Source organism: Channa argus, chromosome 24 (assembly GCF_033026475.1).
Source record: "Channa argus isolate prfri chromosome 24, Channa argus male v1.0, whole genome shotgun sequence".
NCBI lineage: Eukaryota > Metazoa > Chordata > Actinopteri > Anabantiformes > Channidae > Channa > Channa argus.
The window spans coordinates 6,600,531-6,624,482 of record NC_090220.1 but is presented as its reverse complement, the minus strand read 5'-3'; the positions used below and the strand labels follow the sequence as shown (position 1 = coordinate 6,624,482).

General features: G+C 40.1%; 1 protein-coding gene across 2 annotated transcripts; it reads left to right on the top strand.

Annotated features, from left to right (window-relative positions):
- Positions 1 to 379: 379 nt before the first annotated feature.
- Positions 380 to 21,997, top strand: map6a (microtubule-associated protein 6a). 2 transcript variants are annotated; one of them, XM_067494384.1, is made up of 5 exons: positions 380 to 1,460; positions 16,896 to 17,109; positions 17,278 to 17,492; positions 20,147 to 20,257; positions 21,532 to 21,997. In XM_067494384.1, exons 1-5 carry the CDS (start codon positions 742 to 744, stop codon positions 21,677 to 21,679), a joined length of 1,407 nt encoding a protein of 468 aa, XP_067350485.1. In that variant the 5' UTR covers positions 380 to 741; the 3' UTR covers positions 21,680 to 21,997. The 2 variants fall into 2 exon arrangements, with proteins under 2 accessions (XP_067350485.1, XP_067350486.1); XM_067494385.1 differs by lacking the exon at positions 20,147 to 20,257 and having other exon boundaries at positions 409 to 1,460; positions 21,532 to 21,987.
- Positions 21,998 to 23,952: the final 1,955 nt, after the last annotated feature.

Genomic DNA, 23,952 nt, shown 5'->3' with positions numbered 1-23,952 from the left:
TTAGTTCTTAAATATTTTGTATACGAAATATATTTCTGTTTTCTGTTCAGGTTAGGTTAGCAGGTTAGTCTTGTGTATGACCACGGGACCTCATCCCGTCGTTTATAAACTGATTTCAGCAGCAGAGGTGATGAATAGACCCTTCCTGCGCTGTAGGCGTTCGTGAAGGTCGCCATGTTAATCAACATTTTCACGGAAGTCAAATGTATTCGATTTTCATAATAAAAGCCCCACTCCCCTCTGAACGATCTCACTACAGATGCGCTGTGTGAACGGGATTTACCAGACTATCGAAAACCTTCAAAACCAAACTGATGTTACAGCTTTATTAAACGCTACACCGACATTGTGGCTTTTTGGTTGCAAAGTGAAGCCGGAAGAACGTTTATCTTCAGTCTAACTTGACTTTGTTTTCCTACTCGGTTTTGTGTCTCTGGGATGCTGAGCAGGCGGGCGGGGCCATTTTGCCTTGCAGTGGCTTGTTGTGGAGTGATGTAGCAAGACGTACGGGACACAGCGGACACAGATGGAAGCAGAGTAAATGTCAGTGCGGTTGCGTTACACTAACAATCTGGAGCTGGAATTTTTCAGAAGCACGATGGACTTTGTTAACAACCACAACTAACATCAAAGGCAGTTTGGAGCCGACCGTGCAGACTAACACACGGACATCTTCTCTTCTAGCAGGATTCGTTTCGGAGCCGGTGGAAACTGCTGTAGTGGACCTTCCCGAACCTCACCATGGCGTGGCCCTGTATAAGCAGGGCGTGCTGCATGGCCCGCTTCTGGAACCAGCTCGACAAGGCTGACATTGCGGTGCCTTTGGTCTTCACCAAGTACACGGACGTCTCGGAGATGCAGCACATCCAGGTGCAGCCGCCGCTCCACCCTCCTCAGGCCCGGGTAGCCATAGAAACGCAGCCGTCTCGCGCTGAAAGCCGCACCACGTCAGTGGCACGCGCCCCGCGAAGGTGCGTCTCCGAGGAGCGCATGTGCAGCTCGGTGATGCGCGAGGACTTTAAGCACTGGAAAGTGCGACCCGAACCGAGCTGCAAACCCAAGAGCCAATACCACGAACCTGAAACTCCGTTCAACAGCGAGACCCAGTACCAGAAGGACTTCAGGCCCTGGCCCATCCCGAAAAGGTACGACCACCCCTGGATACCTAAACCGCCTCCAAGCATTTCAGTCGGCGATGAGGGGGTACCGGACCGGTCCAGGCACGCGGAGCATCACATGGCGCTTGGGGACGCGGACACCGGCGTGGAGAAGGGCGCTATTGCTGACAAGGTGAAGGAGAAAGACCTACTCCAAGCCAAAGAGAGAAAGAAGCGGTCAAGTAAACAGGAGGGAGAGAAGAAAGTTGTCCTGAAGGTGGAAGGAGAGGGAAAAGGCAGGGCGGCGGCGGATGCTGTGAACCGTCAGATAAAACAGGAGATATCAGCTGACAGCTCTTACAAGTAAGTTTTTACTCTCTAACCTAATCTGCGAGCTCGGTCGGGCCATGGAGGAGCCTTAGGGCTTAAAATTAGTATCAGGCCTATGTAAATCGCACTTTTATGTTTTCAGTAAACACGAGGTTTCTCGCGGTTTTGACAGCAGACACTAAACAGCTGTTGGCAGGTAAAAACAATTACGGACTGTGTGAGATTCAGAAATACCAACTTCCCAAACCCCCATTTTCATCAAAAAAACAAACAAACAAAAAAAAACCCGAACCCTTCCCTTTCCCCCAAATCATTTTATACAGCCCTTATTTGTTGAAGGTTCTTGGACAAATATTTTATAAATGGGAGATCTTGCCTGGAGGGTTCATCTTAAGACCAATGCTTTGTTAGTGGTTGTTTTGCTTTCTAAAATTGAGGCATATGAGATGTGAAGTTGGTCATTGAATGTAAGCAATTTATCACTTTATTTTGAGTAAACCTTCACAGGAAAATGGGGAGCTTTTTTTTCTAAACACTAATCAGCTTTTGTTTTCTCCACAGAATGTAGATCAGTTAACTGAAAAGGTCAGGGTGGATTTGTTGTCAAACAGTGTTGATGTCCAGGTTCACAAGGCTGTTATGCAATGCTTCCCAGGATGATGGGGGACTGGTGGATAGATAAGCATCGCATGCACTTCACAGTCACTGTACTCATGTCTGTGGAAACTGTGCCTTGTTGTTCTGGAAACAGTGTTAGATGATGTGATATGAAATCCATTTTATGTATTTATGTTTATTATTTTTTAATGCCCATGTACCTGTTCTTAAGGTATTTAGGAGTGTTGAGTGACTCTATATAATAGTAAAGATTATGTAGTCGGTAAGGCAGTCGTCTATGGACCACAGGATCAGTTGTTCGATCCCTGGTTCCTCCTGGCTATGTGTCGAAGTGTCATTGTGCAAGACACTTACGCCAGGTCATTCCTGGTGGGTCAGGTGAGCACCTTGCATGGCAGCCACTGCTGTAAATGTGAGTGTGTATGAATGGATGAATGAGAAATAACATTTTATAGCACTTTCGATAAAAGTTCTATATAAGCATCCATTTACCATCAATGCCGATATTTTATAGAATAATTTATGAAACATCTACTTTAAAGGATGCAAATTATTATATCTTAAATACACAGAATGCAGCAAACCTGACCCCTAGATGAAATTTGATTTGGCTGACAGGATGAGTTGTAAGTGTATGCTCAGCTGTGCCTTGTTGAGCAATTGTAAGGGTGGAACCCGGGAGTCTGTTCCCCTACACAGCATGAAATGGCAGCAGTGTAATAAGCAGGAGGCCATTCAGCCCTATGTCTGCGTCTGCCAGCGGAGTCTCAAAGCAGGTCAACTGTGGGTTAACACCATGCACAGTGCACACACAACTAACCAGCACACATACACACAAACATCCATGTGCATTTCCTGTCTGATATCATTTCTCATTATTGAATAATTATTCATAATTACACAGGGCCATGGCAGCAGTTCATAAACAAAGTCTGATCCCTTTTTTTCTCAATATTGTTGAAATCAATATTGTCAATTTTATAGCACGATTTATTTTATTCTATTAATATATGCATATCTTTGGATTGTTTATGTGTAAAACAAAAAGCTTTACTTACAGTGTGTTTGGAATTGTTTATTGTACTATAAAACAGCATTTATGGAACCGTGGTAAGATCATCACAGTACCGTTGCAAAGGAAAATGATAATTAATGACACAGTCATTTCCCACCTCTTTTTAATCTAATTACTGTACATAAAGGTGATGAGGGAGAATTGCTCTTTTATACTCTATATATGTTACATTTTCTTTGGCTGCATTTTGGATTTACAGTAATGCCAAGTTGTACTTTCGGAATTATCATCTTAACTCAGTAAAGCTGGTCTTGTGGGTACACTTCACATTCTCTCTTATCAGACAATAATATAAGGCAGCTGTGGCTCTGGAGATAGAGAGGCCATCAATCAGTCCTAGGTTTCGTGGTTCATTGCCTACCTCCTCCAGCCGATATGCTGAAGTTTACCTGAAAAACTGAACCCCAAGTAGCTAGTAGGTCAGGGTACCATCTTGCATGGCAACTGCTACCATCGGTGTGTACGTACAGTATATGTGTGTGAATGGACAAATAAATGCTTCTGTAAAGTGCTTTTGGTACTGACAAGGTAGATAAAATGCTATATAAGTATATACCATTTATCATTTAGCAAATAAAGGCTGATATGTTTGAGGTAGTGTAGACAGTGACACCAAAGAAACTTACATGGAAATATCTAAGCAGCTATTGAGTATTGGTTTATGGAGCTTGGGGCTTTACTGAAGTAACAAACAATTGTACACAGACTTTTATAAATTTTGCTCTCAGCTCCTTTTGTGTTTACAAATAAATAATCCATGCTTTTGAATTCATATACTTTCAGCATGTTGCAATGCATCAATGCAGTATGTTGCATCTTAAATGCACCCTTTACATTATCGCCTTGATTTTATACATTTCTATGTTGACGTTGAACTGAGACAAGTAAATATACTTTGGGTTTTGGCTGTTAAACACAACACTGTGTTTGTATTGTTCTTCCGATTTGTGTCCGATTAATTGTGCCCCTGTTAGACGTGTTCTGTGACCTCTACAAAAAAGGTGGAGCCATCTATCCATCCATTATATCACTGGTAATCATTCCAGGTCCTCAAGAGCCGCAGCCATCATCATCAGGCATGTCATTCAGTGACCCAACGCTTTATTGTATTCACTAGGTAAATAGCTAATAGGAATTACTTGCAAAAGTCTGAATCTCTAATACACCTCTGTGCAACCCCCTGCACACAATTTTGTGGCAAACTATGCATTCAAAATCAGTGAAATTCATGCAGCAGTAATTGGGAACATTTGGAAATAACAGTGTGAGCTTGGCTACTGTTGATCAAATCCTTAGGAGAAACCAAGTTGAAGCAGCTTTACAGGGTTACATTCCAAAGAGACTGTCTTTTATTTATTTTTAAATGTGGAAAGAATACGTTACAAATGATGTGCTATATTGGATTTTCAATTTTTTCTAGTGTAGAGGTTTACTATAGGTCTTGTATGTCAGCAACAGTTCATAGGCATAGAAGGAAGTGCACACAAGAATGGCCATCTCAAAAAGTGTAGGCATAGAGTGCAGCAGGGTTTGTTATCTTAAGTAAAATCACCTTAATAGAGGCATTTTGCATTTTATTGTGCATTGTGAAGTGACTAATTGAAAGATTGTAAAAATTTGACAAGTTGTGTTGTTTGAAGGGAATAATTAGCTTTGTTGCATGCTATAAATGTTTTGTTGGTGTAATAGCACAAAAAATGTCATTTTTTTTAGCTGTGAACTTCTGTTTCGGCCTGTGTTTTAAATGTTTTTAAATTGCAACTTCAGAGTGGTAAATGTGAAATTTCAATTGTCCCAAACAAAAGGAAAACTAGACCTGCCCCCAGGAATAATTCAAGACAACTTAAGGTAAAACTGAGGAGATCTCTTTTTTACAGTATTTAAACAGGTCATCTCAAAAATGTCAAGGTGCACAGTGCTGCAGGGTCTTTTATCTCTAGTAAAATCATTATGGGATATTGTGATATTGATGTATTTATTTTTGCATTCTTTGTCTACTATGTAGTGACTGAAAGAGTGTACAAGTTTGACAACAAGTTTGCTTTTGTTTTATGTTATTAGTTTTTCGTAGTGTTACAGCATTTTGCAAACAAAATATGTCGTTTTGGACTGAAAATTTCTGTTTCGGCCTTTGTATGGACGGTTTTGAAAATGTGAGTGTAGACAAGCACCAAAGCAAATCCGAAAAACTGTAATGGGAGAGCTCAAATTATCAACTTGTACACATTGGTCATTGTTATCTCTATGACACTGCTTGGGTTTCACAACAGGATAGATCCTCCTTTACTGTAGTGTCACTCTGGTAAGTGAGGTAAACAATAAACCTGTGCCCTAGGGTGGGTGCATGCTTGCTTAGAGGCCGCTGGCGACAGCCGAACTCCTCCGGGGGTAGGACTGGAGTCCGACAGCTACAGCTGAACACCTCCAGGGGAAGGACCGGAGGCCAATGGTGAGGGCTACACCCATCCAGGGAACAGACTGGAGACAGGCCTGCAGGCTGGCGGTGACGGTTGAAACCCTCTGGGGGGCTTTGACTCTGTTGGAACGGAGTGGTATTGGACGACTTAGGGACAGGATCAGGAGCAGCTAGGTCAGCAGCCGACTCAGAAGCCAGGACAGTTAGCGTGGCAGCCAGCTCAGGATCAGGAACAGGTTGGGTGTTGACCGACTCAGGAACAAGTAGAGCGTTAGCCAACCAGGGATCAGGCTCAAGAGCAGACAGGGACAGGAACAGGAACAGACAGAGCCTCAGCTGACTTAGGGCTTGGGAACCCTGAAACCCGGGAACCGTTGGAACCTTCGTTGACCCTTGAACAGGCAGATGATTGACAAAGTGGTTTGTTGGTCGGCCAACTCCATGTGAGTTGCTGACCAACTCAGGAACTGGACCTGCACTGGCCAAGCCAGGGACAGGACCGGGAAAAGGAAGCACACCGACTGAGCCAGGAAATTGACGCACGGTAGGAGTTGTAGTTTTGTTGGCAAAGTGCCAGGGGGCTGGAACTGAAGGCAGGCCCGGGACAGAAACCAGCACAGAAGCAGGGGCAATCAGAGCAATGTTGTACTTAATGGCGTTGACCTGGATGGGCCCCTCGGGACTGCAGGCAACATCGACCTGCAGGGGAACAGGAGCTGAAGTGGCGGCATCAACCTGGGTCACTCCTAATGTTGACTAGAAGCTCCAATAACCTAGACGCCCTGGGCAGGTTGCTCAGTCAGGGAACAGGCAATTCGTTCCATCTTAATGACCTTGGCCATGCATGTATCTGGGTCTGTAGACTGCTCCCAGGTGTCCATGAGGTCAGAGAGGAGTCAGATAAAGATGGGGAACTGTTAGTGCAGTTCAGAATCTAGAACCAGTTCATGTGACAAGGGGGAATTTGTTGACTGAGAGGGCGAATAGGGCTGATGTCGGGGAACAGGGTGACTGATAAGGTGGGACGAAGCATCGTGGAAAAAGGAGAGAAGGAGACAGGGATGTGGAGGAGAAGGTGCTGTGAAACTTGGCTGTGTTGTTTACTGTAATTGTGGAAAGACATACTAAAATATTAGAGGTCATAGTTCTACGTATAAAAGAGAAATTAAGATATCCTATCAAAAAATGTTACTCTGTTTGTTAGTGAAAAAAGCTTTATTTTAAAAAGGTGAAATGTAGCTTATAATACCATCTGATAAAATCAAATACTAATATTATATGAATGAATATAAATATTAAAATTCCTACATCGGTTTTGTTCAGTTGCAGTAAAACTTTTCCGTTTCTCTCAAGTGCAATTATACTGTTCTATTAGTGCAGTGTTGTATAAACCGTGGATCAGGAACCAGCATTAGGGAGCCACATTCAGTGTCTATTCAAAGTGTACTGGTACTACCACTGTGCTGGCACCTGTTCCCTTCAGCTCGGTCTTTTGCCCCTTTTATAAACTATTATTAATTATTTTTATAATAATAAAAAAATATAATTATGATTTATTATTTGCTTTAAACCTATTTATGCAGCTTGCTAAGCACAAAGGCTCCTTTTCTGCAGTTTACCGGGGAAATCATGAAGTCAGCTATTACTTTTTTGCCTTAATTGATGCAGCATTTTCAACCAACAGCCTCATAGTCACAAGCACCACCCAGCTTTTATCTAACCGCCAACTCGCTGCATTATGTTTAAAATGTCACTTTCTACATGAGAATAAGTTATGTGTTGGTAGCCGTGAAAGCCTTTGTTTGTGTTTTCTTTTTGCTAACAGCTGTTAGCCACTGTAGAAAACAAAGGCCATTCTTTATTGTGTCAGCGCAAATTGCTACATTATGCAATGTGTGGCATCTAAAAGAAGAAATTCAAAGAACAGATTGCACATAGAATTGTGAAGCAAATGAATGACAATCACAACTGAAAGTGGAGTTGCATCACTAACAGGATGGCGGGTAGGGCTGGTTCACTGAGTTCAGAGAGGGAGAGGACTGAGGAACATGAAATTTTAATTACACTTTGTGTTACATATTATTACTGCTCTTTTAAGAGCAGCGCAATCTCTGGAGATTCTTAAGAAATTTTCTTCAATTATTTTTTTCGCAATTAGTTTATTTCACGTGTACAGAATATTTGTGGAACCACAAAGTACACTGGTAAGGGGCGAATGGATTTAAAAATTATCCTCTTATTGCAACTGCAAAGCTTCATGCTTCTACGGACAAGCATTGCATTGAGAAACACTGATCCTGCATCAGCTCGGATACAGAGAGATGGGACAAAACTTATATAAAAGGCTTGTTGTGATATTTTTTAAATAAAAATTTGCTTTATTTTTTTTCTCCTGGTAATAAAACCAGTGTGGTTTAATTGTGCAGTGTTTCCATGTATTCCAAAATCCCCAAATATAATCCTAAAATCTCAGCTGATATCCAGTATTCAGTTGCATTAGTTCAGAGCTCTGCCAAATGAAGCTAAGTTTCTTATATAACTAATGTGATCTTACCATATCTGATTATGGTTAATTCACAAAGAAATAGCTTCATACTTTCTTTTGTGGACATGAATAGATTAGATTTATAAAAGAAACTGTAATCCATTTCAACCTGTTATTGTAACCAGACACTGCCTAATGTCTCTGGAAATATGCACTTTCTATACAAACTTGAAGCATTGTTATAAAGCAATGTTATTAATGCAAAGGCCCTGTTACTAACAGTACTGACAATACCAGGAATGCATTTAACATATGCCTGGCATCCTATGTGAGTCAATGAGAATCATCTGTAGTACTATAGTGGGTTGTTTCCATTGAGCTACTGTCTGAGTAGCTGTAAGATAGAGATGAAGCCAACTCATCCAAAGGGAGGAGGGAGTATTGACCAGATGCCAGGCTCAACTCCACACCAAGAAACACTGTTAGGAAGCTTTTCCTGGAATACTGTGAGAGAAGCTGGCCAGCCTTTATCTCCGGCCAGCACTGGTGTAGGATTAGAACCAGAGCCGCTGTGGTCACTGTTTGTGATAACAGCACAGAAATTTGTTTGTTTGTTATCATATTCATTTATGTTTCACAGAATTTCAAAGTCTAAAACATAGTCACGTACAAAAAGGCAAACTTCTATTACAAACTTATATGCTGCATACTCAGCCTAGAGATTAGAAATGAAGCTGTTTTATTTCCTGACTGATTTTAATGTTTTTATTGAAATGTCCCAAAATGAGCATATATTTGCTGTTGTGTGCAAAATAAGAACAGTTTTTTCATATGGATTTTCGAGGATGTACGCATATAAAGTACATTTTATATATCCTTTAAAAATGTTAATTATTACAAGGATTTGTTGTTCACATCACGTTGAGATTTTAAAATACATGTTGACTTTCTCCTAGAATTGTAACTGAACTAAATTTCATTTAACTATTTTACTCCACTCCCAGGTTGTTTCTCGTGGCCTCTCAACAACCTGTCCTTGTTTTTTTCAGTTGCATCTCGTGCAACAGAAATGCAGAAATATGTCAGCATTTTTGTTTTTTTCTTTACTCTCATGACGATTCCTTGTGGTCCACACTGTGCCATGTTAAGCAGGGTTGCGTGAAGCTCAGCAGTGCTGTACCCTGGCTTGGTTCCACCCATGTCAGAGCCAGTATTTGGTTGTATCTATGAGGCCTTTCCCTACACAGTGGGTCAGAAGGGTCAGCTGTCCAAAGCAGCTTTAGTAACACAGCAAGACATATCAGGCAACATGCGCAAATTGAACAAAGCAGGAGAGGATGGAGGGATTGAAACACAGATAATAGTAATATAGTATGTGTTTATGTATCCCCCATGCATAAATTATTGCAGTATTGTTGCTGTAATATTTATTTTAAAAATGTAGTTTATTTAGTTTTATTATTAAAATTTCCATTTTATTTTAAATTAATGGTGTAAAGTACAACTAAAAGGCATTCATTATAATCTTACAATATCGCAATTATAGGCAAAACAAATCCTAAAATCACTTGTTGTCACAATATGATATGAGGGCATGAAAGCATCAGATGTTAAACCATATTGCTCCCAGTTATTTAATACATAATGCAAATATGTATCCCACATTTCTGTCATCTTACACTGCAAAAAGCCCTTCATTGTTGAAGCACATACTACTTACATTTAATGTGTAAAAATAAACAAAAACTTTTTTATTGAAGTTACCAGTAATTAATATTTATTCAAGGTTACATAAACTCATTATCTCCCTTTGTTTAAACGTTCCAAGGAAGTGAGTTTACAACACTCCATAAAAGAGCTTAAGTCACTTCATTTTGAATTAAGCTCTTAGAAATCCAGTTTTTGTGGCTGTACAATTTCTTTGCTGAGGCCAGATTTGCCAGAGTCTTCGAGGAATTATACTCCACTTCACAGGTGTAAGTATTGTTTTACTCCATTTTAATCCATGTTTTAGCGAAATTGTAGCAGCAACACTGCAGAGTAAAGCTGCAGGTTGCAGAAACAGAGCAGGGACGACATCGTCACAAGCTTTTGTTTATATCAAAATAATACCGACTCGTTTAGATCTTACTGCAATTTGCAGAAGGTAACTAGATGTGTACGTTTGTAATATTGTACTAATTCTGTGGAGTTTTTGATGGTTATAATGATAATTAGCATGTTAGCATGCTAGCAACTTTAACATAGATTTGGTGTATTCTTCTTCTCTACCTTTCGGCTGTTCCCTTTCAGGCGTCGCCAAAGCGAATCATGTGCCTCTGCATCCTCTTCTCTCACACCAGCTACCTTCATGTCATCCCTCACTACATCCATAAATCTCATCTTTGTTCTTCCTCTAGACCTCCTGCCTGGCAGCTCCAACCTCAGCATCCTTCTACCGATATATTCACAGTTTCTCCTCTGAACATGTCCAAACCACCTCAATCAGGCCTCTGACTTTATCTCCGAAACATCTAACATGAGCTGTCCCTCTGATGTCCTCATTCATGATCCTGTCCATCCTCGTCACTCCCAAAGAGAAGCTCAACATCTTAAGCTCTGCTACCTCCAGCTCTGCCTCCTGTCTTTTCTTCAGTGCCACTGTCTCTAAGACGAACAACATCGCTGGTCTCACCACAGTCTTGAAAACCTTTCCTTCATTCTCGCTGATACTCACACGACACGCCTGACACTTTTCTCCACCTGAAAAAACCTTTTCTACACTCTTCGTTGTTCTGGACCTTTGACCCTAAGTCCTGCACCTTCTTCAACTCTGCTCCCTGTAATTTTAACGTTTCACTTGGGTCCTTCTCATTCACACACATGTATTCCGTCTTGTTGTGGCTAACCTTCATTCCTACGCTTTCCAGAGCAGACCTCCGTCTCTCTAGATTTTCCTCCCCCGCACCCTGCTCTCACTACAGATCATCTGCAAACATCATAGTCCAGGGAGGTTCCTGTCTAACTTCATCTGTCAGCCTGTCCAACCCCAGAGAAAACAAGGGCCATCTCCACATTGACTTCCTCTGTCACACGATCTTACAGCTGTCATACATGTCCTGCACCACTCTGACATACAATACCACAGTTCCTCTCGTGGGACCCTGTCATACGCTTTCTCTACATCTATGAAGACACAATTCAACTACCTTTGACCTTTTCTGTACTTATCCATCAGCATCCTCAAAGCAAATACTGCATCTGTTGGACTCTTTCTAGGCATGAAACCATATTGCTTTGGAGTATTAAGTGTGGTTAGCTAATCTCTAAAATTAAAACTACCTTGTGACTTAGGAGGGACATTTGTGTGTTTTGAACAGAGTAAATCATGTAACAGCCTGGACCGTGTGAGCAGTAGAAGCCTCTGGCCTGCTACAGCCCTTCCCAATTTCTACAGGGCTTGGACCGGCACTGCACGGCTGGGGATGGGAAAGGGCTGTTGGGCGGTTCAGTGTCTTGTCCAGAGACACTTCGACAAATAGCTGGGACCGGGGATCGCACCACTGACCCTGTGGTCCGTGGACAACTTTCTTACCAACTGAGCGCCCTATGTTTATGACTCAGGCCTGTTTGTCAAAAGTATTTTTTTCATTCCAGTTGCAGAGGTAAACAGTTCAGTGTCACACTGTTGCCGCTTTAGTTCTTTGATAGTGACTCCACATCTCCTGACCTGTGTCTACACAGCACAGATCCTGCCAAATCCTGCCGCACAGATCCACAAAACTCTGGCATATAATGGAGTTGTAGAGACATTTCAGATTTCAGAATGAGTGAAGATTGGAAGAGGAAGAGAGAATGGAAACTCTGCTCATTTAGGTTTTTTTTTTTATAAGTAAAATTTGTGGAAACAGCAAAAAAACTGTCAGATCATTTCAGTTTTCACAAGCAAAGACAATATAAATCACACTGGACTACTTTATTTTCGCACAATGAATTGGACATCAGGTAAAGTTATTTAGCATCTGCAGCAAAAGACCAGGGCAGCCAGGCTACAGAAGTACAGAGATCTACAGATGTTCCCCCTGGATTTGTTTAGCAATGCACGCTCGTCAGCATGAGTGCAACAGCAGTGCTGCTGAATAAAATCCAAGGGGGAAACCCCTTACAGTAGCAAATTGCCAAAATTAATGTATTAAATATAATACTTGATTTTTCATGTGTTAAAAATAATAAGATACAAAGTTTCTTTGTAAGATGATAACGGTTTACTATTGCATTACTCTTGTCTAACAAGTTCTTATTTTTTAGATGAACAAACCAGATTGAGAGCTGGATGGGTACAGACCAAACCAGTCAAAATAACAAAGAACCTAATCAAATAATTCATATAGTATCTGTATGAATCAATGAGTTGCAAACAAGTTTAGTAATTTAATATAATAAAAATGTAATTGAGGCAGCCAGTTGAATGTTTGTTTTGTTTTTGTCTGTAGCTGGTCACTTTTTTAAGATTATACTATTTAAGGAAGAATAAAAGACTAACCCCTTGTCTGAATTAATGACCTAACCTCTGTTTAATTTTATATTTGTGCACCATCAAAATTGTTTTATGTGTTTTATAGGGAACACCAGTAATTAACATTCATGGGGACCATTACAAACTGAAGAAACGGCATCATCATTCATCATGACAGTGTGGTGAATCGATGCTACATTTTACTCAGAGAGTAAAATCCTACATCCTCAGTCTCAGGAGATTAAAACATCTGTAAGGACTCAAACAAGCACATTACCCTGGCATACATAGTTACCCATGTTGTTGTTGAACAGTCATTTTGACTGTGTACTGTTGTGTTTTATTTTATCTCTTCAGATGTGAACTGTCGTATTGCTAACTTAAATAAAATATTTAAATACATTTTTCTGGCATTTTCATTTATGCTCTACTAAAAAGCTGTATGGAAACTATTACAACATTTTTCTAAAGTTGTGTCTAAGTAACAGTTTTTAGTTACATTTAACTTGACATTAACTACCCCAAGGCCTCTAAAGACCTGAGATATCTACAGAGCTGAAATAACCAGCCTCGTGTGAAGCTCAGGCTCTTGTGTTTTAATGCTGATATACAGTATCTAAACACAGCAGTTCTATGGCCAGCAGCCAAAGAGCCACAAGAGTTTTCTGAACATGCATTTTCAAACTAGTACCAAGTACAGACTGACCTTAGGGACATAGGCCTTATTATTACAGTCATATGTTCATGAATAGCAGCTATGTTAAAGGACAGACTGAATCCTCACAGTCTGTCTCTTTCACTATTGTTCTCACACACATAAAACCTACGGTGTCATGTGTTACAGCCTTAGCCTTGGATGTTGTATAACCTGTCTTTGCATTGTGGGTTCTTGGCCTAGATGACCACTCAAAGTGGACATCAGTCCTGTTATGCAATATAATACTTCTTTCTGTATTCAGGAGCCATATCACTGTCTTTATTTTTATTAACAGTGTGATTGTCACATTATGGTAAAGTGACACTTCACATTTGTTAAATACTTAATACTTAAGACTAGATTAAATGTTAGTGCCTGACATCTAATTTAAGTTAAGATTAACTAATAAATTATATATAGTTAGGGTGATGAGACAGCAAAAGTTAATTGTAAATTAACACAGTTTCAGAGGTCAAATTAATTACTTTAATTATAAAATGCATAATTTAACATAGAACAGCTTCACTGTTATCAGTCTAAACTTTGGGCTACCTGTAAATTTTGGGCTACCTGTTTATCTTTAAAATATTAGTATTGTCCATCAAAAATGTTAGAATACTCACATTGGTATCTACCTCAAAGCAATGCTGCACTCAAATACAGCCTTCTAGAGAACCTGTCTGTTTTGTTTTGAAATTAGTGTGTGTGGTAATGTATTTCTACAATATACTGTATGTCTCAACCCTTATTTTGCCTCTAAAATAAATGTACATACTTAGCTACAGTCTTGTAGCCCCCTCCTCAGTGTACTACATTAGAAGATAAAAACCCATGCATCTGTCCCTGCCACGCACAATACATTACTCTAAACAAGGGTTGTGCGATCCCAAAAACTGTTTTTTTTATTGCTGTACTTATTGATACCTGTCATATTGATTGTTGTAATGAGTACAGCAACTTCTCCTGCTCCTTCATCCACACTTAGTTGACTTGCTTCTTTTCTTTACGTACACAGAAAATTTTAAAGAGCTCTGCTTACAGTTGCATTCAAGTGTGGTGTGTCTAGGTTTTTGTGACAGCAATAGAGGCAGATGGGGTGACTGGCCTAAACCAGAGAGCTGTATGTTTTCCTTTGGAATTAGCATTAGCACTTTTAGCATTATAGATGACACAGGTCAAATTCTAGGATGCATATGGGAGATTTGTTTTTATTTTCTTAACATTTATCTCCAGCAACAACAGTAAATCTACAGTATTTTATATCCTTCTGTCTGAAAGATTTAGGAGTGAAATTGAAACATAAGGCCCATAAAATACAAAACTTACAACCATGAGGCAGTCAGCTTAAATACAAGGTTGCGCTTCATCTATGAATCATGTAATTTAGTATTTTCTTCTTCCTTTGTTTCATTTTCAATTCAGCGCCAATTCACAACGAGTCATCTCAAGGCCCTTTACATAATAAAAGTCCAGACTATATAAGTATGTAGAGGAAACCCAAAAATCCCCCTTGAGCATGCTCTAGGCAACAGTGGAGAGGAAAAACTCCCTTTAACGGAAGAAACCTCCAGCAGAACCAGGCTCAGGGTGGGCGGCCATCTGCCTTGACCAGTTGGGGTGGGTGGAAAGTGAAGAGAGAAAAAAAAAGAGCAACAAAAGCAACAACAGAATATTGGGCAGGTTGGTAGGACCAGTGGCTGCACACCGGAAAACCCACAGCTCCAAAGCAGGGGACACCTGCAGAAAGGGACAGAGAGAGGGAGACAGAGAAGGAAAAGGACAACTACGGGAGAGAGAAGACACAAAGTTAATGTCATGCATTTGTGGCATATAAATGTAAAGAGAAAAATGACAGGGGGCGGACCTTATTGCACTTCGGGGGTCCCCCAGCACTCTAAGACTATAGAATCGTAACTAAGACCTCGTTCAGGTTGACTGAGCATCTTTAACTATAAGCCGTAACATAAAGGAAGGTTTTAAGCCTAGTCTTAAAAGCAGAGAGAGTCTTTGCCCCCCAAATCTGGATTGGGAGCCAGTTCCACAGCAGAGGGGCTTGATAGCTAAAGGCTCTGCCTCCTATTCCACTTTTGGAAACTCTGGCAACCACAAGTAGGTCTTCATTCTGCGATCAAAGTGGTCGGATGATATGGAACTATGAGACCTCTAAATATCTTGGAGCTTGACTCTTAACAGCTTTGTATGTAAGGAGCAAGGTTTTAAATTATAGATTTTATGCAAAGCCAATGGAGAGAAGCTAATGAAGGAGAAATATGATCTTGCTTGCTAAGTCCAGTCAGCAATCTTTCTGCAGCATTTTGAAATAATTGAAGGCTTTTTGTAGAATTATTAGGACACCCTAAAACTTGGGACTTAGATTTCAGCATTACTTAGTACCTCTGACATAATCGACTCTACAAGTCGTAATGCATCACTTCACAAGGATTATAAAGATGGTGTTATACAGTATACAATAAAGTTAACTACACTAGGCTTCCAGAAAGGTAATGCTGAGCTGAGAACTTTCCTAGTAACCAACAGTTACCATCTGCAGGCATTTATTATGAATGAGTATATTTGTCAGGTATATTATCAAAATAAAAGATATTTCAGTCGGTTGTTATTAACCTGCCTGTTAGCTAAATGGGTAGAGCAGCAGGATGGGATGCAGAAGTCAACCTACCCAACTGTCACACTTTCTATTGTGTGTTATTTAAATTTTTGAAGGACCCGAAAAAGAGGAGACAGCAAGGGAAGGGGTTATAGTAAATGAAAGTTTATTTAAAGAAAAGCAAACAACAGAAAATAACTCCTAGAGGAGTGCGGAAAAACACACAAAGCTAAGACTGAAGTAAAATAAAATGGAACACAAACTTAAACACTAAACTACAGAGCAGGGAAATGAACTAAGACACTTAGGGAAAGTTAACAGGGACGAACTAGACATAAGGCACTGCTAGACTAAAGGGACAGGCAAACACTCAAAAATTTAACAAGGGTCAAACACGCAGGGAGAACTAGGAACAACACTAAACACTGAAATAAACAGAAAACCAATCCTCAGACCAAAACTCAAGGAACAGGTGGGCACAAGAGGGCAAAGTCCAAAGGGGTAATTCGCAGGAGTGTTCTCTGGGGAAACCGTGGAGACAATCTGGCACCAAGCAGTGGGGAAAGCTGGGTATAAATAGACTTGGGAACAGGTGAAACCAATTAGGAAAGAAAGACACTAAACAGACTCACAGGAGGGGAAACAGGACGAGCAACAAAATAAAAGCCAAAAACAGGAAATCAATTTAAACAAAACTAGTCCAAAACCTGGGACTGTGACACCAACAGGTGTTTCCCTAAGGGAACCCCCCAGGGCTGCCCACTGCTGGGGCGATGGGTTAAATGCAGAGAAAGAATTGAATTATAACATGTATGCACAATATGTATATGTGCTCAATGACAATAAAGGTTGTTCTATAGCGAGCAAGTATATAACAACCGACTCTTCTTTTAACTGAAAACCATTTAGGTCTAAAATATCCTTGTTAGCAAGCCTAGCAGTAATATTAACACCAACATTTACTGGAATTAAGTCATCCTCACCTGTGCACTCCTGTCTCTTCATTAACAATTACTGCTATCCCTGGGAAGCTTGGTACATTTTCTCATGATTGCATCCTTCTCTCTTCCACAGAACTGAATTTAAGGCTTACAGAGATGTGAAGCCAGCTAAAATGATCCGGGCAAAGTCCCAGTACCTGCCACCGGATGAGAAGAGAAGCCTGGAGACCAGCTACAATGCTACCTTCAAGGGACAAGCCCCACAGCAGCCTGCTGACAACAAGGCCCTGGAGAGGAGGAGGATACGCAGTTTGTACAGCGAACCTTACATAGAATACGCCAAACAGGTGAGAAGGCCCATCCCACTTAGTATTACAATATTAATTCAAATGAATTGAGGGAGGGAAAAGAAAGGGGACTGAATAAATTATGTATGCTATTTTAATATGCTAAAATCCCATTTAGAAGTTATGAGCCATCCAAGAAATCTCATTTCCACTATTCAACATTCTTAGGTTGACAGGTATAGTGTCCCTCGCTCTAAACCCAAAAGGCCCGGATCCACAGCAGCAGGACAGGCTAAGCCAATGAAGAAATCCAAAGATAAGCAGAGCGCTGCGCTGAAGGGCTCCAAGAAGACCTCCTCGGAGAACCAACCCGAGAACCGGCCCGCAGTGGGGGACAAGGAGAAAAGTAAAGAGATGAACAACAAACTGGCTGAGGCAAAAGAGTAAAAACCATTTAGCACTACTTCTTCTTTTATTTCTTATTTTGGTGGGAAATCAGATACAGAGGCTGCAAAATTAATTACGGTTCTCATCTTAGTTCTCATCTTTCTCGTCTTTCTCTTCTACTTCCTACTCTGCTTCTTGTCTTCTTTGCTTAACCTCTCAGTGTCCACTCCTTCTCTGTTTGCTTTCACTACCTCTTGGCTACATTTGTACAATAATACTAGAATAGGATGTTGAGGTTTAGACATGACATGCCATTGGGCCTCCTGTCTCATGCTATATTTGATCACTATAGTAGTGAGTGGGTAGAAGCATCCTCTTCCTCCACCATTTGATGCCACCCACCACCACTTCTCTGCTCGCCTCCATCTCCAAGTTACCATGGCTACCAGCTGCCTGGCTAGCTAGTGGAGGGCTCGTGTTGCATGGGCCCGCCGACAAGCATTCTGAAAGGTTGGCTTTGATCAGCTGAGCAGACTGCTTTGTTGAGTTTATCAAGGATTTTTTTTGTTGGTTGGTTTGTTTTTGGTTTCATGAAAACAAGAAAATCGAATTGGTCGTTTGGATTTGTTTTCTGCACTAAATTAACAGCAGATCTGAGAATCTTTGATAAATGTCCCGTGCTGTTAGCTATAAGTGTGTGATTCACGGCTTTGTTGGTATGGCTCTTGTATGCCATCTTTGTTTTTTGTTCACATTTTGTTAAGTGTGACTTAGTAATTCACTTTCTCATTTATGACTGAACTCTGTTATAGGCTACACAAAATTAGTAAGAAAAACACCTTGTTTGTCTCCTTCATTCATGTGCAATTCCTTCATACAGTGTGATTTTAGTAAACTCAAGGCTATTTTGTAACACACATTTTGTTGCCAACAAACCTTCTGGGTCACACTAAACTGACTATGCATTCAACACCACTCAATTGCATATCAGAGAAGTAATCCCACTCGCTTACATATCACTGTCATGCAGTTGTAATAATACCAACATTTCTCGGAATCAGAGAGGGGTTAGTTTAGTGGAGCTGGAAAATGTTGCATTTAATTCTATCAAGCACAGCTGTCTCAGAGCCCATTGACCATCACTCATTGTAATCATCTCCAACACTAGCATAATGTTATTAACAAGACAGAAGTTAAACACTGAGAGAAACATGCATTTAAACGCACTCCACCTGAAATTTACTCTCCCCTTAACTCTCTCCCCTTGTGATTAGAATGTCATGGGACTATTGCAGATAGCTCATATTACTTCCTAATAGCGCTTAGACGCTTCGTTTAGACTCCACTGTTAATCTCTCTCTGTTTCTGAAGTCATGTTGTTCTACTTGTTTTGCCAAAATTTCAAGGCAGAAAGTATGAAAAGTATGTTTAATGGTTAGGTTGACTTAATTTTCAAAATGCCGATTCACCATAACCTTTGCTCTGTCTGGCAGGTCATGATGGTGCTGTGTTTGTGTGTAAGGGGTATCAAGAAAAAACCTGGTTAGATCTACATTTCCTCAATGAGATGTGCTGAAGAAAAGGGAACATGAATTAAGTTGAACTGTAATTGATTTTCTGTTCTAATTAATCTTAACCTCTTGTATATAAAGTTGACATTTCTGTACTGTATAAATGACGGTAGGGCTACTTTGCATTTCACAGCCATGTCTGACTGTCATGGATTAATCCATCAGTGTGCTCCCACTCCCCCGCACTCCAACACATGTCTCATAGTTCTCATTAGTTCTGCTACTCGGCATTCTGGCCTGCATCCTGACTGGATGGCTGTACTGTCTCTGTTTAGCAGTGGTGTCTAAGACAGCAGCAAGCATCATCACCGCCATTTCCATCCAAGCTGAGGCCCCAATTTATTTGCACTTTGCAGCCTTTGGTTGGAAGATCTTTTGTCATGTGACACAAGGAAGGTGGGCTTTCAGGGGCTGTAAATGTAAACAGTGCTCAGCAAACCACTCAGCCGGTGCTATCTTTGTGGTTATTAGGCATATCAGGATAGAAAGTATGAAAATGAAAATTATGTCTTGGGCAAATCAAACAAAAAATGATAATTGACTGTGACGTGCTTGTGTTTCTATCTGCTTGCTCATATTTAATGAAACATTACAAATAAATGCAAAAAGCAGAAAAATGCAGTGTCTTCTTGCTTCTTTTTATTGAGAGGAATGGTTACAGATTAGTGGTTGCAGGTATCTGTCAGCATTGTCCATGTCCCAGTCTTTGTCTTGACATTGATGAATTAAATCCACATGGAAGAGAATTTTGCTCTCACACTTTCTATGCTTATCCAATATTGTGCTGCATTCTGGCATGAGCTCTGACATCCTCTCTAGGCCTTTGTGTGTTGCTCTTACATGACAACTGAAGAATATATTATTTTTTGCATCTTGTCTCAATATATTCCAAGAACTCATTCGACTGATAGAGCAACATACATGCTAAAGGATGTCTAGAAACTCATTCCACGGTACGATGTCATGTGCTAAACTATGCTTCTATATGCAACACAAAACAGCCTCAAATGTGAGCTATTACATTTGCTTTCTCATACTTAGTCTGGGGTAATAGATAGAATATTTGAGAATGTCACATTTGGATGATGCTGTGTCCAGTTTACTGTGTGCTAATGAGTGACATTCTTATTTATTTAAAGGGTTGTGCTAAAACAGTACCACTACATACAACTCTGCCAGCCAATCCGAGATATTGGCTGGGTGCAGACTCTAAAGCAACACCTGTGGGGCTGTGCACTACCCAATCCCAGGTAATAAGTTACAAGAGCACCAAAAAAATAAACAGACCATGAGCCACAAATGCCACTCATTCCCATTCATACATGCCCATAGAGTTGTGAGTTACAATTGTTTTCAATTACAGTGGAACAGTTCTGTTGTTCTGATGAACCACCACATTATCTGTGGTCTACTCCTAATTTCATAGCCCTTCTGTATTTCTCTTCCATATGGACATTAGTGTAGGGAGGGGGATGAATGGGGGTGTCTGACTGCCTTCTGTCACATCCTACAGCTGTACATGCAAGATTCCTTAAGATGACTGCTCTTAAGGAGGCCACAGGTTTAATCATATCCAACATCATGGCCCTGCTGTAAATCACCCACTTTTCATGATTAAAACAGTCTGCATGACTGTTGAGGAAAGTGGAGGTCATCACTTCACAAATGACTTGTAACAATGTTTAATAAAGTTACAAACATCTCAGCTCAAAAAACATACCCTTTTCACCCTGAATCTTTTTGTAAAGCATGCTGCTACTGTTTTCTGTTGGACCTGCAATCTGATTTTGTGTTCAATAATTTGGTCTAGATTTTGCACTATATAGATAGATAAACTCAAGTGGAGTAAGCATGAAGGGAATGAGGGAAGCGGCTCAGCTTTGGAAAGAAACTTTTTCAAAGGAAATTGTAAGTGCATGACAATGATCTTCACTCTATTTGCAGCTAATTGATTTTCATTCAAATGTAATTTAGACAAGATTTTCTAATGATGTACTGCTTCTTGTGGCTTTTTTTCCATAGAACACCCTGAGACCCTCATTGCACTATTTCCATCTGTGATTAAGTGAATTAACCAGTGTCCTGTAATGGTGACTGCACTCAATCTGACCTACACCAATCAGTGGGACTTCTTCAAATTTGATCAGCCCATAATTATAGTTCAGTAAGTGACCTTCTACCTCCTAAAAGGTTTAATAGGTTCTGGTCAGGTGCTGTTGTGTGGCTGACCAGTGCTGCTGCAGTTGCAAAAAGAACGCAGAGCTACAATCTTCACAAGTTTAGGTATTAAACCAACAAGGTTAAGTTTATTTAATTGCTTGATTTGATTGAGCATTTTGTAAAAACAACTGCAATTCTTTCAAGCCCTAAAATAAAAGCCTGATATTCAACCTTTGAAATGAGTGGTCACAGGGTGCTCAGCTCAAGTCAACCCAATGACTATTGTCTCTCAACACGCCTCATCGTGTGTCTCTTTCTGTCTCCTTCTTTTTCTCTGGTATCTTAACCATGTGCTGCCTCCTAGAGATGCTAAAGATGAGGTTCTCCGACCCAGTCATCATTATTCCCAGGGTGCTGCTGGAGGAGAACCAGAATCACCACTGGAAAGACCAGAACCTCGGAGGAGCAGCGGAGTCGTACGCTTTGCCCTAGATGTGAACCAGACGGAGTAGCTCTGCCTGTGAGGATAGCAGCATGTAAATCTTTCTACAGAGACTGATGCTCTGTACTATAAATAGCTAGCATTTAAGTTTAGGAGAATTCCCCACCAACACACATAACCTTTTTTTTTTTTTTTTTTTTGCCATATCCGCATGTTTAAAACAGTTTTTTGCTTGAAGGTCACAGCTGTTTTACTCATGGAATTATCGCAAAGGTGCTATATCATTTCTGACTTCAAGCAATTCATTTCAAAGGAATATGTTAATATTGTTAGAAATATTACACCATAAAGTGCTTACATAACAAATATATGAAATGTACTGTACTACTATTGGTTTTAGTGTAATAAACAAGCATACATTGCAAATTGATTCAATCTTAATCAGTGTGTTTGAAGAGATGGAGATCAGCATGTTGCATATACTGTGACACCCATTAGGTGGAACTAAAATTTACTACCTGCTTTTCAGCGAAGCCTATAAAATAGGCCAGTGTATAAGGTTTTAAAAACCAACCACAAAAATTGTGTTTTTTTTTTTTCCATTCCTTCATGTGACCATTTTCTCTGCATGCACCTTAAACACATGAGCAGGAGTATGTGACACCTAAACTAGTTTGGATGCTGAATCTTTTCCAGCATGCAGCTGATGTTGTAGACTGACCTCTGCTCGTGTTGACGATCTATCAATCACTATTTATTATATTTAAATAGTTTTACATAATATGGGGACACCAATTTTACACATCAGTGTATGTATACAAGAGTACTGATGCATATGTGAAAATTGGTGTATGAAGTGGACCTTAAATGTGAGGCATGTATTGGTATCTTGCTGTTCAAAACCCCCGATCAATCAATCATTTGAATTTACTGAATAGAGGAACTTGTCACTGTGTTTGAGGAAAGGTTTACTGGTGCTGCAGCGTCCATTAAATGGCCTTTTTGTGGTTATAAATACTGCAATCTTAAATTAGTGGAGTCATCTTTTACATTATGTCTGGATGGGTTCTACAAATGTTACCTGAGCAACCAGCCTTCTTTTAATCGTATAAATATAATCCCATTGAAATAACAACCCCATGCTTTACCATGCAGGATAATAACTAAGAATCTGTTTTAAATAAGCACAGAGAAGTGAAGAGTAATGGATTACCTTATTTCTTTCAAAAGCACAAGCAGCATTTTTGGAGGGGAATTTTATATTCAGCTTCTTTGGATGTCTCATTAATGCATGTACTCTTATTTCATTCTTGGTTTACAATGCAGTATGTGAGACACAGAGATTGTAGGGAGGCAGCTGCTTTGAGGTTTTGGTGCAAAGAAGCTGTTTTGTTGTTGCAGTACATATTACTCCTCATTAGTTTGGCCTCCTTTCATTACTGCTGGTGGCCTTATTGCAAACTGTCAGTGACATTATTACAGTACGAATATGCTCACAGGCATTTACAAGCACAAAGGTCCACATACAGTACGACAGTGCTGAGCTGTCTGCTTTAGACATACTGTCTTATCACAATTTCTATGGCCATTGAAGATTTCTGGGGTTTGTGTACAGAGAAATTGTTGTCTTTACCAAGCAGTGAGGGTGGGGGAAGTCACATGCAAGCTGTCCGTTTTAATCAGCAAGTCAGTCATCATGATGAAGCGCTCACAAATAATTCAGAACTCAAAAGAAATGTGCAAGAGAACGAGGTCAGCGGCTCTTTAAGGTTACACTATTTACTGTATGTCATCAGGGACATGGTCTGACCTAAAGCTTCTGTTTTGTATTTTTGTCACTGTTACTTGACCTGTGAATATATTACTTTACAGAGAGAGGGCTGTCTTCAATGGCTGTCCCCCAGGGGGTGTTTAAGTTGTGGCTGATCTGGGTAGAAAAGTAAGATGTAATCTACGTAGTCATTTAATTGGTCACTAAGATTTTGGCTTTTTCTTCATGTAAATTGCAGTAAAATCAGAAACAGAACATAACCAACAAAGACAAAAATAATAAAGTAGTCCTGTTAATTGCCTTCAATTGCATAAATCTGCGTTAAAACTGATGTTACTGCTAATTCTAACATCTCTGCATACTGCATAATGGTTTAACTTGTAATACTTTAAGATACTATTGTCTTATATTTAGTATGAAAAATCTTGAATTCTGAAATATTGAAAGTACAGACTTTGTGTATAGTAAATGTGTTTATGCCACTGCTGAATGACATGAATGAATGACAAGCAAAAGCAGCGGATCCAGATTGTCTCCACACAGTGACATTACACTGCTCACAATTCATCACA